The 14,237-nt window shown below is 43.9% G+C and overlaps 3 protein-coding genes across 3 annotated transcripts; 1 reads left to right on the forward strand and 2 right to left on the reverse strand.

Moving 5' to 3' along the window:
• Nucleotides 1-1,391: 1,391 nt before the first annotated feature.
• Nucleotides 1,392-2,416, forward strand: LOC117191558 (putative gustatory receptor 59b). Its single transcript, XM_033396387.1, has 4 exons — nucleotides 1,392-1,663; nucleotides 1,784-1,993; nucleotides 2,070-2,184; nucleotides 2,249-2,416. Exons 1-4 carry the CDS (start codon nucleotides 1,392-1,394, stop codon nucleotides 2,414-2,416), a joined length of 765 nt encoding a protein of 254 aa, XP_033252278.1.
• A 2,771-nt stretch (nucleotides 2,417-5,187) lies between these two features.
• LOC117192009 (glycine-rich cell wall structural protein-like) lies at nucleotides 5,188-5,548 on the reverse strand. Its single transcript, XM_033396732.1, has one exon. The coding sequence runs from the start codon at nucleotides 5,531-5,533 to the stop codon at nucleotides 5,258-5,260; it is 276 nt and encodes a 91-aa protein (XP_033252623.1). The 5' UTR covers nucleotides 5,534-5,548; the 3' UTR covers nucleotides 5,188-5,257.
• Nucleotides 5,549-9,754: 4,206 nt separating this feature from the next.
• Nucleotides 9,755-13,544, reverse strand: LOC117191559 (retinal homeobox protein Rx2-like). The gene is made up of 3 exons (XM_033396388.1): nucleotides 12,998-13,544; nucleotides 10,457-10,653; nucleotides 9,755-10,288 (listed from the first exon to the last, which is right to left on the reverse strand). Exons 1-3 carry the CDS (start codon nucleotides 13,272-13,274, stop codon nucleotides 9,953-9,955), a joined length of 810 nt encoding a protein of 269 aa, XP_033252279.1. The 5' UTR covers nucleotides 13,275-13,544; the 3' UTR covers nucleotides 9,755-9,952.
• Nucleotides 13,545-14,237: the final 693 nt, after the last annotated feature.

Genomic DNA, 14,237 nt, shown 5'->3' on the forward strand with positions numbered 1-14,237 from the left:
TAAGTCTACGTCCCAAACCTTGAATCAACTGGTCAGACAACGCTACAAATTTTGTAGGAGCAAAAAAGGAGCTTTTGGAGCTTCGGCAAATGTTCCTCAGCGATCCTCATACGTCGGCTGTGTCACATCTCTGCGTTTCTAGTGGAATCGACTGGAAATTCATCCTCTCTCGCTCACCTCATTTTGGGGGTTTGTGGGAGGCGGCTGTTGAAGCAGCTTAATATCATTTTCATCGCATCGTCGGGACCTACATTTTTACTCTTGATGAAATTCAGACCTTGGCTTGTGAAATCTCTGCTTTGTTAAATTCCCGTCCGCTTTATGCAATTACAGAAAGTCCCGATGATCTAGATGTGCTCACGCCAAACCACTTTCTCAATGGAGCCCCGAAAGCTGCATTCGACGAGCCAGATGTGGCGCATCTCCGGGTCAACCTACTTAGTCGATGGCAGCGGCTGTGTCAAATGAAGCAGGCGTTTTGGAGAAAATGGAGCACGGCGTATCTTTCGATTCTTCAGGAGCGGAGCAAGTGGCGGTCATCGTCTCCAAACATCAAGCTAGGAGCGCTCGTCATGATCAAGGAGGAAACGCTGCCACCATTAAGGTGGCCGCTTGGCCGCATTGAGAGCGTCATCCCAGGAAAAGATGGAACCATCAGAGTAGCCGTCATTCGCACTCAAAAAGGCCTTTTCAAGAGGGCCGTTGGAAAAATAGCGGTTCTGCCCCTTCAGGATGGATCTGTTGAAAGCCTTTGCCTTCCAACGGGGGGTGAATGTTCGGAGCAGAACCCAGCCGATTAGCTGCTTGCCAAATAGCACCTAATTCTTGGCCCTCAGCCGCTTATTTTGTTTGTTACTTATGACTATGTCACTCATTTGTTTGTTAAAGCTCTGCGCTTGCTTGCCCTGCTAAACGCTCTCTGCCAGCTCGCTCTTCGCTATCTCCGCTTTGCGTCTGCCTACCGACGTCGGCCGAGCGAAGCTGCGCTTAGCGATCGGAGCGGCAATGTAAAGGGCAGGCAAGCCACACTTGCAATTTGGATGTCACGCATTAAAGAACATATCGTAATTTTATTTCTGCGCCGAGTTTAATTTAATTCGAAATAATTAGTCGGCCGATTGGGGATAAAAAACATTATCTCCACATCGGCAAAGATAACTGCTTCAAAGATAACTACAATTAGCTAATTGTTGCTAAGTTAGCTAAAAAACACTACTGGAGGGTAGTGCAGCCATTTAGTTGCACGAGAAGCTCCAAACAGAACAGTTTATTCTGGACAGGAAATGGGGAGATTTTTGCTGCTAGATATCTTCCAATGGTTCGCCGTGATCATTGGTTTGACATCGTACAGGGTGGTCGATGATAGATTTGTTCAAACACGTCTAACCAGAATGTACACGCAGATCGTTAACGTCATCACGGTTACAATGCTGCCGGCTGCTACTTTAGATTTGTTCAATTCATTTTCGATGGGCTTCTGGCTGCTGCAGTTCATGTGGATTACTCCCTACGTCCTTCATGCGGTAAACTATGCTGTCATCGTCCACACTCTGATCTTTCGTGGCCATCGGAACATCATACAGATGGAGCTGCACCATTTGAGTGTTAAATTGAACCGCGAGATGGGCCGTGCCGGAAAGCAGATGAACTCGACGTTACGGAGGTTGTTCTATTTAAAGACCTTGACCTTGTCGTGCATGTGCTTGTGGCATTTTCTGGAAACCTTTATATTCATTGACGTCTCCTCTATTTCATAGATTCTCGTCTTAATTATCATTCACAGTGGCTTTATGATTTTGATGTCTATCGTACACTGCTACTTTGTGTCGTTCTGGAAAGTTGCTATAGGATATGACTTCGTGAACCAGCAACTGGAGGAGCTCATCTCCACACGCTCGCCGCTAACATCTAGATACGCGGAGGAGCTGCGAAGTCTCCACGCCAGTCTCAGCCTCACAGCGCACAAGACAAACAGGATCTACGGCCGCCAGATGTTAGCTTCTCTCTTCGAATATATTACATTCACTGCGGTCGATAGCTACATGGAATGCTAAATGCTTTGGCATTAGCTTCTTTTCTATACGCACAATAGACTTTTTTATGACCGACTATATATGCGATTTGGTGGCTCAGTACCAGAGCATGTCAAAGGACACGGCTAGCGAGGGCGTCATGTCCAACGAGGTACTTCAAAGCACTCATCCAGACAACCTAGAAATTACCTCCTAAAGTTCCATTTAATTTCCAGCTATGTGCGTATGTGATCTACCAAAACAGCATGGATCTTAATTTGAAGATTTGCGGTCTCTTCCCAGCCAATCGAAAGCATTGGCTTAACATGATGGCATGTATCTTAGGCAACTCAACGGTGCTCCTGCAGTACCATCTGATGATGTCCGGCAAAGAGGAAAAGTAATTCAAGTCATAAACCCAGCAATTGGAAAACTTTTAGAAGCATAAGAACATGTCCTATTCGATACTTCAGGACTAGGAACATTACTTTAGTTATAGGTATAACTTCGAATCGATTTGCGGACTCTCGGAGCACAAATGGCTTATCTCAATTTAAATATTATAGCAAATAGTATTACTGCAATCTCCCAGCAGGCAACCCTCTAAATGGGTTTCCCCTGACCAAGATACTGTTGTTTTAATGTATTCTTATGCTCACGTTTCAACCGCTTGGGGCCAAAATTTGAGCAACAACCGACAGTCAGAGCAAAATGTGCGGCGCTACAGGAGCCAATAATTTCCTGCTCGATAATTTCCAAATGAATGCGTTCAGCAAATAAATTCTGCTTTGACAGCACTCAGAGATGAATTTAAAACGAAATCACGTTCTGCTGTTGCACACATACTTTTTGGCGTATGCACATCTGCTCTACGTACTCGTACGTGATGAAAGTTGTGTCATAAACACGGAAACCCTCTCCCCTCCTCTCTGGCACCCATGCACAACTTAGTTGAGCTTCTGCTGGAGCTGGCAGCAGGTGAGTGCCAGGGCGGGCTTCCAGGGCATACTCGTAAATAAAATGAAATAAAATAAATCAAACCATAATTTTCGCAATAAATTTGGTTTTTACAAAACGCTGAATGCAAATCTAATTCCTTTCGCCCTGCGAAACGTGTATCGAAGTTTCGCCCAGTGCTGCTTCACTGCTGTCTATACAATTTATAGCCGAGTTATGCAATTTCCCTTTGAAATCGGTTTATAAACCAAATCTGATTTTAAAAATAAACGGCTTAAGCGATTGTATGCATATACTCGTATGTGGATTCAATTCTGTGTGAAACTGGTGACCCAATTCAATTTTCTTCGAGATTTCAATGGTAAAAGTAAAGGACAATCATGCTACACATATCGTACGTATGGTACGTAAATGCAATCCTTTCTGAGGGATTTACTTTTAAATCTGTTCATAACGAACTGATTAATTATCTTGCAAAAACAAACCCGTTCATTGCTTAACGCAATCTGATTGGTGGAGATATTAACATGATTTGAATTGGCATCGAGACACGTCAACACAATTATATTGGGTAACAAGAGGCAAGATTTATTATGCCAGCATAGTTTCTGTTTCCCGAAGCGAGCCACAAACATGCACGTAACGGATGCGGTTGCTGCCCGTTCCTCTGTCGCGACGGGCAGGGTAGGTGGGCGTGTCCCGCCGCTCCGACAATTGTCAAAATCATCGCCATAACTCACGTGTTGCCAGCAACAGAAACAATCGAACGACAGTCGGACAGGCAGAGGGACAGGCACAGGGACAGAGGAAGGGGCGAACAGGGGCTGAGTGAGTGGCAGTGGCAATTCAATTGAAGCAGATCTGTTCAAAATGCAAATGCAAATTACGCAATGATTTACATTCCGATTGACATATTTTAGGCGAACATTTTGCACTTCATTCGCATCCCGGGGCGCGCAGTCGGTGCCGCCCTTTGCGTATTGCCAAAAGAATCTTTGATTTGCCATTGTCAATGCGAGCAGACGTATTGGGAGGTATTAGAAAATTGTTTGATTTTGGGAGAAATCATTTCAATCGCTTATGAATTCCGATTGAGTATTCCGTGCATGTCCCTGGGTTCAAAAGAGCTGTCAAATTGGTTCAAATAACTGAACTCTACAAGAATTGCCAGGAAATGTCTGGGAAGTTCTTTGTGACTGTACATTTCCTCACAGAACTTGAAGGTTTCTTCACTAAAAACTCTTATTTATGGGAGATATACCAGCCGTGTCATTACTCACACAACTGCCGGACACATATCCTGACCAGGCCATCATTACTCTAGCTTTTCCATTTCACAGCCTCGGCCAGCGTTAAGGATCCGGCCATCATGAAAGGACATATTATTACATATTATTATATTATGCTTTTGAATGCCTGAGTCGCCAGTCCCCAGTCCCCAGTGCCAGGCTTCAGTCCGCAGCCAATGGCTTGCATACGAGCCACTTGAATAGAGGCCAGAGAATGCGCAGGGCATTGTGCAACGGAGAGGCGACACAGCACAATGGGTGCCACCACGTCGTGAACATCAATGCCAGAGCCGCGACATTGAATGGCTAGTGGCGGGCCAGACCCAGACCCAGTTCCAGTCCCAGCCAAAGCCCTGGCCATCAATGCAACTTTGAGGGAAAAGCAGCTTATGCTATTCAGCTTTTCTCGGCTTCTCCGCCATTTCTCTCTCTACCACTATGGCACTCTTTCTGCCGCTCCTTATCTGTCTCTCTCCTTCTCGGTGCCGGAGGACGTCAATTGGAAAAATATCAATATGAAGGCCACATCCTCGAGATGTGTGCGTCCAATGGACGTGTTTGGCGACCAAAAGTCAGCTCAGCTCAAGCACAGCTCTCCTCAAGATGGCAGCCCAAACTTTTTAATGATGCCGCAAAGTCGTTGCACCAAGTTCAATGCACATTCAGGGCCACGGAGGCATACTTCAGATTGAAAGAGGCACGAGTAGATATTGAAACCGAGAAAGGGATGCTGCAGGGATTTACTTGTCGCTCAGTCGAATGTTTGGCACAGTTCTGAGAGATTTGAATCTGGGACATGGCAAAGTGAAAGTTTTTGGCCATTCTTCAATTGGTCTAAATGAAAAAAGTTCACTAAAAAGTTGACACCGATTCATAGGGGATTTTCTCCGATTTTAAGATTTAAAGTATAAAAATAACACAACAGTATCTTTGGAGTCACAGGAATTGCTTTTAATGATAAATAATAATTTGATTAGGCTTTAAAGGTTAAAAAGCTGTTTAGCCGTAGAAGCCGCCGCCGCCGGCCGATGCGGATGACGATGCTGAGGCACTGGCACCTCCGAAACCACCGCCGCCGAAGCCGCGTCGTGGATAGAAGCCACCACCATAGCCGGGATATCCTCCGCAGAAGCCTCCATAGCCGCCAGGATAGCCGCCTCCGTAGCCTCCATAACCGCCAGGAAAGCCACCGTAGCCGAACTGAGGAGCCGGCACCGCCTCCAGGACACTGAGGAGCGCGAAAATAACAACAACGAACACGATGGCTGCTTTCATTTTGCTTCTTTAGCTTAGATCTTTTCGTTGGAAACTGTCGTTGGCTTCGAGCCGTACGGCCTATTATATAAACGGATTTTTGGTTCAACAACCCGTTTGGCTGGTTCTGGAGACTGACAGAGAGATTGGCCGAGAGGCGACAGGTGTGTGAGAGCGTCAGTCGACAAATCGCTGGCCGAAAACGAAAACAAAATGCCCCCGGGCATTGTGATTGGACCCGTTTTGTGGTCTAACCTTATCGAGAGCGGGTTAAAACAGAAACGACACTCACGCGTTTTTATTGTGGGATTTTGGGAATCACTTCTGCAGTTCGCGTATTAGCATAAAATAAAATACAACGAGGGGGAACGTTGTGAGTTGCTGTGGACACCGCAACTCTACAGTTATACCCGATACTAAGTCAGTATGGCTCTCCTCCGGCAGACGCCGCTAATATTAAACGACACGACAAAGAGGTCAAGGTCCGATATCACAGGAGTGTGGATACCAAATTTGGTTGCTCTGGCTCTTGTAGGTTCTGAGATCCTTGAACTCATATTTTGCAATTGGCAAAACCGACCATGAAACCTGTGTGTTAGAGAGAGACAGAGCGAGGAAGAATGAAATTGTTTTCTTGATTCTGGCTATAAAAATTATACGATCTGGTTGAGATTTTACATTCTAGAACATATAGTCATCCTTTACGATTGTGCGTTTTTGGTTTTATCGTATCTTTAAAAATCTGGATGCCACAGATTTTCGTTCTTTGTGGGGGCGGAAGTGGGCGGGGCAAAGTTTTGAAATATTTTTGTAGCAGTGACATATCACAGAAGTCTGGATCCAAAACATCGTTGCTCTAGCTCTTATAGTCTTTGAGCACTAGGCGTTGAAGGGGACGGACGGACGGAAGGACGGACGGACGGACGGACGGACGGACGGACGGACAGACGGACAGACAGACAGGGCTCAATCGACTCGGCTATTGATGCTGATCAAGAATATATATACTGTATGGGGTCGGAAACGATTCCTTCTGGACGTTACACACATCCACTTTTACCATAAATCTAATAAACCCCAATACTCATTTTGAGTATCGGGTATAAAAATACGATATATTGTCTGTTATAATTATTTGTATAAAATTTCATCTGGCTTTGTTTTTCGCTCTTGGCATCTAATGTTTCGATTCGGACAGCGACATCCCTTTAAATGGATTGTCTAGCCTGTATAATGGTATTTTTATGCGAAAATATGCAATGTTTACGTGTTTCCTTTTTATTTTGTATTCTCATACTTTGGATGCTGTTTTCTGTTTCATCTACTTGAAGATTTCATCTGTCTGTCATTTATTCTTGAAATGGTGTTCTGTCATCTGAAAACCACTTTTCGGAGTGGATTTTTAGTGGGATTCACACATGATACAATTAGAATTGAAATCGATAATAATTATAATTGATTTATAGCATCTGAAATCCAATTAACACCTTCGATTGTATTCAAACATAATTTACTTTTAATTCAACAATCTGATTCATATTTAAAATATTTGTAGTAAAGCCAATAACCTGACCTTGGTATACTCAAATTCTGTTTTATTCCATTCCAATTCGACATCTTGGAAAGTTTGAAGATGTTTTGATAATAGGGGGTTGCTGTGGTTGGAATTGACTTTCAGGTTGAAAAACATGCAATGCCAACTATCCCACGGACGCAACGATCCGATATGGAGGCTCTCTGGTTGATCCTGATGACCCCTATTCGCTGTTTCAACCCGACTTTCTGGCTATCTTTCGCAGTACGGATATCGGTGTCTGTAAAACACTAAAAATTAAGGGAATGCACGAATTCGAATGCATCGGTAGAAATGACAATATATGGATAATCACAATGGAATACAGTCATCTGATTTGACTAAACTATACCTTCGGATTGGTGAACGAGCTGGCCGAACATTGTACAGGCTCAAAATTGGGTCCAAACAGATCTTCGGCCTTGTACTACGCCAATATAGAGTTGGTTTTGAAACATATCGTATCGGTTCTAAGCTGTGGTTTGACGCCTAGCTCAAATATTCTAGTATTAATTGTTTCGTTCATCTTTCTGATACTTGTAGATTCCCATTGGCGCTTAGAATGAAATAAATTTCCCCCTTTTTAAATGCCCCATGAAATGTATCCATCAAATTGTGACATATTTTGACAGTACTCAAAACTAAAGATGCTGTCAGTACACAAATCTTTTCCTGTGTCGGCTTGGAACTTAAGAAGCTGTCAGTGCGATCTCCTCTTCCTGCGTCTCTGGCCCCATGTCAACGATCGCATCGCATCGCAGTTCCCTTTCATCTGACAATGTTGCCCTTGTCATGTGTTCCACATTTGTGGGGGGACCCCACCATCGGATGCGTGTATAAGCATCTTTGCAGAGCCCTCGTTCATTAGTCTCCTTATAAATAATTGCTTTTTAACAGGGGCAAAAATTATCACCTAATTATAGAGCTCGACACAGGAGATTTCAACGCGTGGCATTGTAGGGGAATTATGTGTATATGTTGATATTGAAATATTATTAGGTAGGTAATAAGCGGAGGATTACTTGGAATATCCACCTTAAAGGTGAGTTTTGGTCAATGAAAGATATTTTGGAACTTCCAAGAAAAGAAATTCAGAAATATATTAGTGCCAGGAGGCTTAGGTCTATCCAATTTAGGTTTCTTTGAAATATTACCTTGACCCATGCACATCAACTGTCCAACGCCAAGCTATTCCGAATTGGTACTCCAGGTGAGTGCTATATGCAATGAATGCCATATTTTTGAGGCTGAGCAGACATTCACATAACTCTCCAGCCATTCCTCACATAAGGACCTTGTTTGGTCTGGCATTTCCGTTTGCCATTTGATTTGACAGGACGCTACAATACTGTGTGTGTGTGCTCCTGTATTCTGTGCTTTCTGTGTTTGTTGGTCTATAAATTTGTATTTCTCTTTTGTGGAGAAGAGCACTTCTGCAACATGTTTGCCTGTCATCAAATGTCGTCGTTCTCGGCAACAATTTGCCGCATCGCAGAAGGACAGAACGCATTTTTCCATCGGTGCTGTTCCTGCTATTTCAGCTCTTCGTGCTCTGCTCCTCCAACATTATTGCAATTTGGTAAATATTGTAAAAATGTTTTACGCTCTGAGTGCCGTTCCCCATCGCTTTATGCAAATTAGTATCAGGAACGATTCCACATTCCGAATGTTAATTTGCCATTTTCCACTGTTGTTCACCGCTCCCGGCTTGTTTGGCTCTGTCATGTTTGGCCTGCGGATAAAAGAGGAATTTTAATTTGCACCCTTGAGCTACACAATGCAATGCACATTCATTCTATAGTATTTTATTGTATTTCTACTGCCAGTCTTTTTTAATTGCGTTGAAAGACCGACTTGGCCGCAATTTAATCTACTCTGATTGCGGCTACGCCTTTGTGGCTTTTCCACAAAGTTTTTCCGTCCATCTCCATCGCCCTTTGTGTTTGTGCGTGTGTGTGTGGTATCTCTGCTGCTCCTCGTCTTCTTATTTGTTTTGACTTTAATTAGTTTTATTATACAAATTAACACATGCGGGTGGAAAATCACAAACATACACACACGAACATAACCCTTGAGCTGCTCTCGGTCTCGGTCTTGGGCGTGTGTCTGCGTGTGTGTGCATCTGTGGATATACATTTTTAATTAAATCATATTACTAAGTAAATAATTAAATAAGCCATGTCAATTTCATACGCCACTGACAGTTTAATAAATGGAAAACTTTTGCATATTGAGGAGGAGTAAGTTGCCTGTAGCTCAACAGGATGATGAATTCCATCCAAAGTGCCCAAAGGATGGAGTTTCAAGACGAGTCAAAGTGTAGCCTTGAATTAAATGGAAGTGCTTTAAACTTGAATCAGATGCGATTTTCAAACAAAAACCGATTCAAGATTAATGCAAGATAAATAAGTAGTGCGTATAGTCTTTATGCTTGGAAATTAGAGACCGAAACCATCGACATATAATTGCCTAATAATTAACTCAAAAGTGGTCTCTAATTGTCATAATTGACGCAAGACATTAAAAGCTTAAACGAAATACAATACACCTTCTAAAGATTTAGAAAATTAAACTGATTTACTTAAAGTATTATCCAATTAAAACATCAACGAACATTCTCTTAGAAGCTGTTATATATTTTAGTTCTCTTCAGTATGTCACATCTCATTTAGTATCGTATAAATATAAATATTAGTCAGGTAAGTAAATATGTATGTTAATTTATAATACATTTTTCAACTTTAATACAATTTAGCTAATTGAAATACACACATGTGAGTGGACGTAGTAACCCCACGGGGCCCATTAAAAGATTGCGGTCCTCATCGCCATCGCCATCGCCGTGGTGGGAATCGTCGTTGCTGTCATCAAAGCGGCGGATAAGCATTCTTGGGATAGTTGGCTGCCACAAAATAGTTGGTGGCCCCAAAGAAGGAGCACATGCCGTTGCCGTTTGAGGGATTCGTCCCGAATCCCGCATAGCAGTTCGTGTAGTTCTGGCAAGAGCGCAGCTCTAGTGGTGCAAAGTTTAGGGCATATGCCCCGGGCGGGGGCGGTGGCGGTGGGTGGCTCATGTTCGCATATTTGTGCATGGTATTGCTGAGGGGCGCTGGCACCAGTTGGGATGCGGTGTCCAGCAGTGGACGGGCGCCCACGCTTCGTTCGTTGCGGCGGAATTTTGCACGTCGATTCTGAAACCAAACCTAGAAGCAGGCGTTTAAGGTTTTATTAGAAAAGCTCTCAAATGAGCGCCAGTAAACGCTATCCATAACATTTCTCTTTAAATTAATCACTTAAACACTTTCCATAGCATTTCTCAAACCTCTAAAAAGCTAGAAAGTTACCTCATCTAGACCTCCGGTTTCTCTCACCTGCACTCGTGCCTCGCTTAAATGCACCTTGGTGGCCAGCTTCTCGCGTACAAACGCATCCGGATAGTGGGTTCTCTCGAACACCTTCCCCAGGGCCGTCAGCTGGGCGGAGCTGAAGGTGGTGCGATTCCGTCGCGGTTTCCTCGAGTGTCCCGTCGAGAGATTGCTGGTGCAGACACTGGGACCACCACCGCCGCCTGCAACGGAAGGGGGGGGCAATTAAGAAGCCATTAAAAGGAGAATTTTCAGTTTTAGTTTTGGGTTTTGGCTGGAGCTGAATGCAAAATCCGTCTAACGGACGGACGAACGCAGGGGCGCCTCGTAAATAATCGATGAGTACCGACGGATATCAATTAATTTGGCAGCCCCAGCTAAGAAATTTCGTTACTTTTATGGGTTGTCGAGAACACATAAAATTTTGCATTCCGTTTGATCCTTTGCCTGGGTTCGGAGTCGCGTATTGGGGATAGCCATAGCTGAGATGGAGGGATGGGGAAAGATGTGGGGGTCATAAACAAATGGCATGAACCATAAAATATCTTTTGACGCATCGGCGGACAGCTGTATACTAATTTCCACGTTGGTCCCCGGCCCGAAAATCCAACAAACAGAGCTAACAAATTTACGATCTATTAATTAAGGTGAAATTGTGACATTAAGCGGTCGTAGGCGAGCTCTCTAGCTGCCGTTAATTGATTTTCCATTGAATTTTCCTTTTTGTGGAAATCGTTTTACGAAATATCATTCTCATTCTCTTTCATTTGAAAATTTATATTCTGGTTATAATTGGGAAAGGCGCCGCCACACGATGCAAGCGTCTAGCATGACTTTTCACAGAAATGGTTCATATTCCTCAAAGGAATAATACTCTGACATAGAGAACAAAACAGATAAGCTGTACATAATGAAGCTATTCATCTGCCGTTTATCTTTCAGTTTGATGATTGAAATATATTCGGGCCATCAGGGCTATACATATTCTGAGAGTGCTAATTAAATGATAATTCTTATAATTCGAGTTTTCAGACTACAATTCCTTATTTTTTGTTTTTCCATTGGTCCCATTGGTCCATAGATCCCTGAAATCTAAACAATCTCTGAAAATCTGTCTCGATTTCCATTTCATAGTCAGGCTTCAGGGTGGCCCACCGCCATGACCGTCCCCATCAACATCCAGAGTACTGCTCCTACCCACAACATTTGTCTCAATTTGTCAGCAAAGCTGTCCACAAAGCTGGGAATGCATCGTAGATCAGCTTGGAGTACTCCACCGAACCAAACCAAATAGGAGAAAACAACCCAGAGATGAATGCACCGCTCCACAAACCATCTCCCCGGGAGTGTGAGCGATGGGAGGAAGATCTTTAGTTTGAATTGCCAACGAGCGATAAAAAACAGTTGCAGCTTAATAAAAAACCAACAAATCGAAAGGGAAACCTCAATCAGATTTTACTGGGAGATATACTACGTAGAGTGAGAGAGAGGGGTACGTACTGAACTGAGATGAGAACGGCATGTTAAAATCCAATGGAGCGACGAAAATAAACGCAGAGCGAACAGAAGCTGGGTGCCTGCTTCGTCTGGGAATGGTTACATCGGTACATCGGGACGGGACTGGCGTTTTATATGCTCCACTTGGAAATTATAGTCGTGGCCGTCGGCTGACGTCGACTCGGGGAGGGGAGGGAACAGAGCCTACCCGTGCCCGGGTCCGTCCTCGGATCGCTTCAAAGGCATGCGGGCACTGAGGGAATATCATGTCAGCTTTGACTACGTTTTGTCATGTTGACAATGTTGAAGTGTAGTCGGCTCGGAAATGTTTCCTCTGCCACAAAAAAAGAAAGAGAACACCATCCACGAAGGGAGGGGAAAGAACGGGCAAAGTTTATGAGCACTGGTTACTAATTGTTCTACAAGAACCATGGCATAGGTTTTCATAGTATATCATGCGGAATATGACAACAGGCAGCAATATGTTGACAGTTTTGATTGTGGGTTGCATGGAGGTGTACGAGTACGAAACTGAAAAAGTGCATAAAGATGGCATTGCGAAGCGGTGAACAAATGTCGCCCACATCTGGCACCTAATTGTCATCCATGAGTGGTCCACACAGCACGCACAGCACAGCACAGCGCAGCACACATTCAAGTAGTACGAGTATCTATAAAGATACATACATATATCTATAATATGTGGCTAAGTGCATACACTTGTGTGGTTAATGTCATAAAGTCAGAGCTTCTTACCTCGTAGCTCGATTCGCAAATGAATTTATCATTTATGAATTAGGCTCACTCACGATAAACCTCACAAATTACCTGCGTATATCTAACCAGATTTCTGTGGCAAACACCTTCTGCATTAGGCATTCCTTTCCCCACATACACATACATACATACGAGTAGATGATAACATTAGCGAATTGTAGCAAATGGGGTCCACTTAAAGTTTAACGAAAACCAACTATCAATTGCCTTAAAGACAGCCTCCTTAAATATGATTTGTTTCCGTGTGTTTGGAGAAATGGAACTTCAGCTCACCATAATTGTTACTGATTTCCATCGAAAGCTTGCCCTTGGCATAGACATCGTGCTTCAGTTCGATGAGATTGTCCACCGAGAAGCGATGCATTTTGTCCAGGTCCCTGGCAGTGCCATCGCGATCGTGTAGTTTTTCCTCGGCATCGAGATTGTGCGACGGATGCGATGGATAGGACTCGCCGGCGGCTGCTAGGGGATGTGATCCCGTCGGGCCGTAGTAGAAATTGCTGGCATTGCCGACGGGCAGAGAGTGTAACTGTGGCTGATAGTTCAGCATGGCTAACGGATCGACTTTCACTTTTCAATCAATGTGCAGAAACACTTTCGACTAATCGCGTATTGAGATTGGGGATCATTCAATTGAATTTGAGAGTCAAATTGAATTCTTCATTTGTCAGAGCCAATTGAACGATGATTGAATTAATTTCCTTTATTTGCGCTCGCCAAGATTGGGGGCATCCTGCGCGAACTTGGTAATTGGATTAGCACACAACACATAAACGAGTTAATTACGATAATTGTCGGGACGATACTAAACCGTGCCAAAGTCGTGTGCCCACTGAAATTAGCCTCAAAATCGAAAGAGTGTGCGCTCGCCTTGCGTGGCCTCGCTGAACAATCCAACGATCCCAAGATCTTAAGAATACGAAACATATGTCAACAAGATCTTTGCTCTCTTTCCGACTGCACCTAATTATAGCCTCGGATCTACCATTGGCCGATGTGTCTTGCCTTTCGCTCTCTTCCATTGCGTATCCGACATTTTGGGGGCGTTGCCGGTGCATCGGTGGTTTGAAATACGAGGTGAAAAGTAGCAACAAGTTTTGGGCATTTAAGTAGCAATAAATACCAATTAGCCGGAGGGCTTGTCCACACAGTTCCCTTCCATTGTCCTGGCTGTCAACACAGGCACCGGCCATGTGTTGTGGCGTTGCTCCAGTTTCGGGCTCGGGCTCGGTTTCGGTGCTCTCATTCAGAAGCGCAGGATGTGCATCTGAAGTAGTTTGTGCAACATCAGGGCATAAATCTTGGCACGCACAATGTTTGTCATCTTTCCAGAGCTAATTTCCATAACCCCAACATGCTGTTAATTTTCTCCTACCAGATGCCCAAAGCGAGTGCAAGGAACCCATCATGATAACAGTCGGAATGAGGATGGCATTGCTTGGCTAAGTGCATGTCTCCGGATCCTTCGGACTGTTCAGCTGTGTTTATCTTTACCTTGCAAGGTGTCTTCAGC

The sequence above is a fragment of the Drosophila miranda genome (genome assembly GCF_003369915.1).
Source record: "Drosophila miranda strain MSH22 chromosome Y unlocalized genomic scaffold, D.miranda_PacBio2.1 Contig_Y1_pilon, whole genome shotgun sequence".
NCBI classification, from domain to species: domain Eukaryota; kingdom Metazoa; phylum Arthropoda; class Insecta; order Diptera; family Drosophilidae; genus Drosophila; species Drosophila miranda.

Coding starts and splice junctions, on each gene's coding strand:
- LOC117192009 (XM_033396732.1), bottom strand. CDS start 5,533: ATGAAAGCAGCCATCGTGTTCGTTGTTGTTATTTTCGCGCTCCTCAGT.
- LOC117191558 (XM_033396387.1), top strand. CDS start 1,392: ATGTACACGCAGATCGTTAACGTCATCACGGTTACAATGCTGCCGGCT. Junction 1,664..1,783: donor ATGAACTCGACGTTACGGAG/GTTGTTCTATTT, acceptor TATCATTCACAG/TGGCTTTATGATTTTGATGT. Junction 1,994..2,069: donor AGGATCTACGGCCGCCAGAT/GTTAGCTTCTCT, acceptor CTTTGGCATTAG/CTTCTTTTCTATACGCACAA.
- LOC117191559 (XM_033396388.1), bottom strand. CDS start 13,274: ATGCTGAACTATCAGCCACAGTTACACTCTCTGCCCGTCGGCAATGCC. Junction 10,654..12,997: donor GGAAATCAGTAACAATTATG/GTGAGCTGAAGT, acceptor CTTCCGTTGCAG/GCGGCGGTGGTGGTCCCAGT. Junction 10,289..10,456: donor TAAGCGAGGCACGAGTGCAG/GTGAGAGAAACC, acceptor GCCTGCTTCTAG/GTTTGGTTTCAGAATCGACG.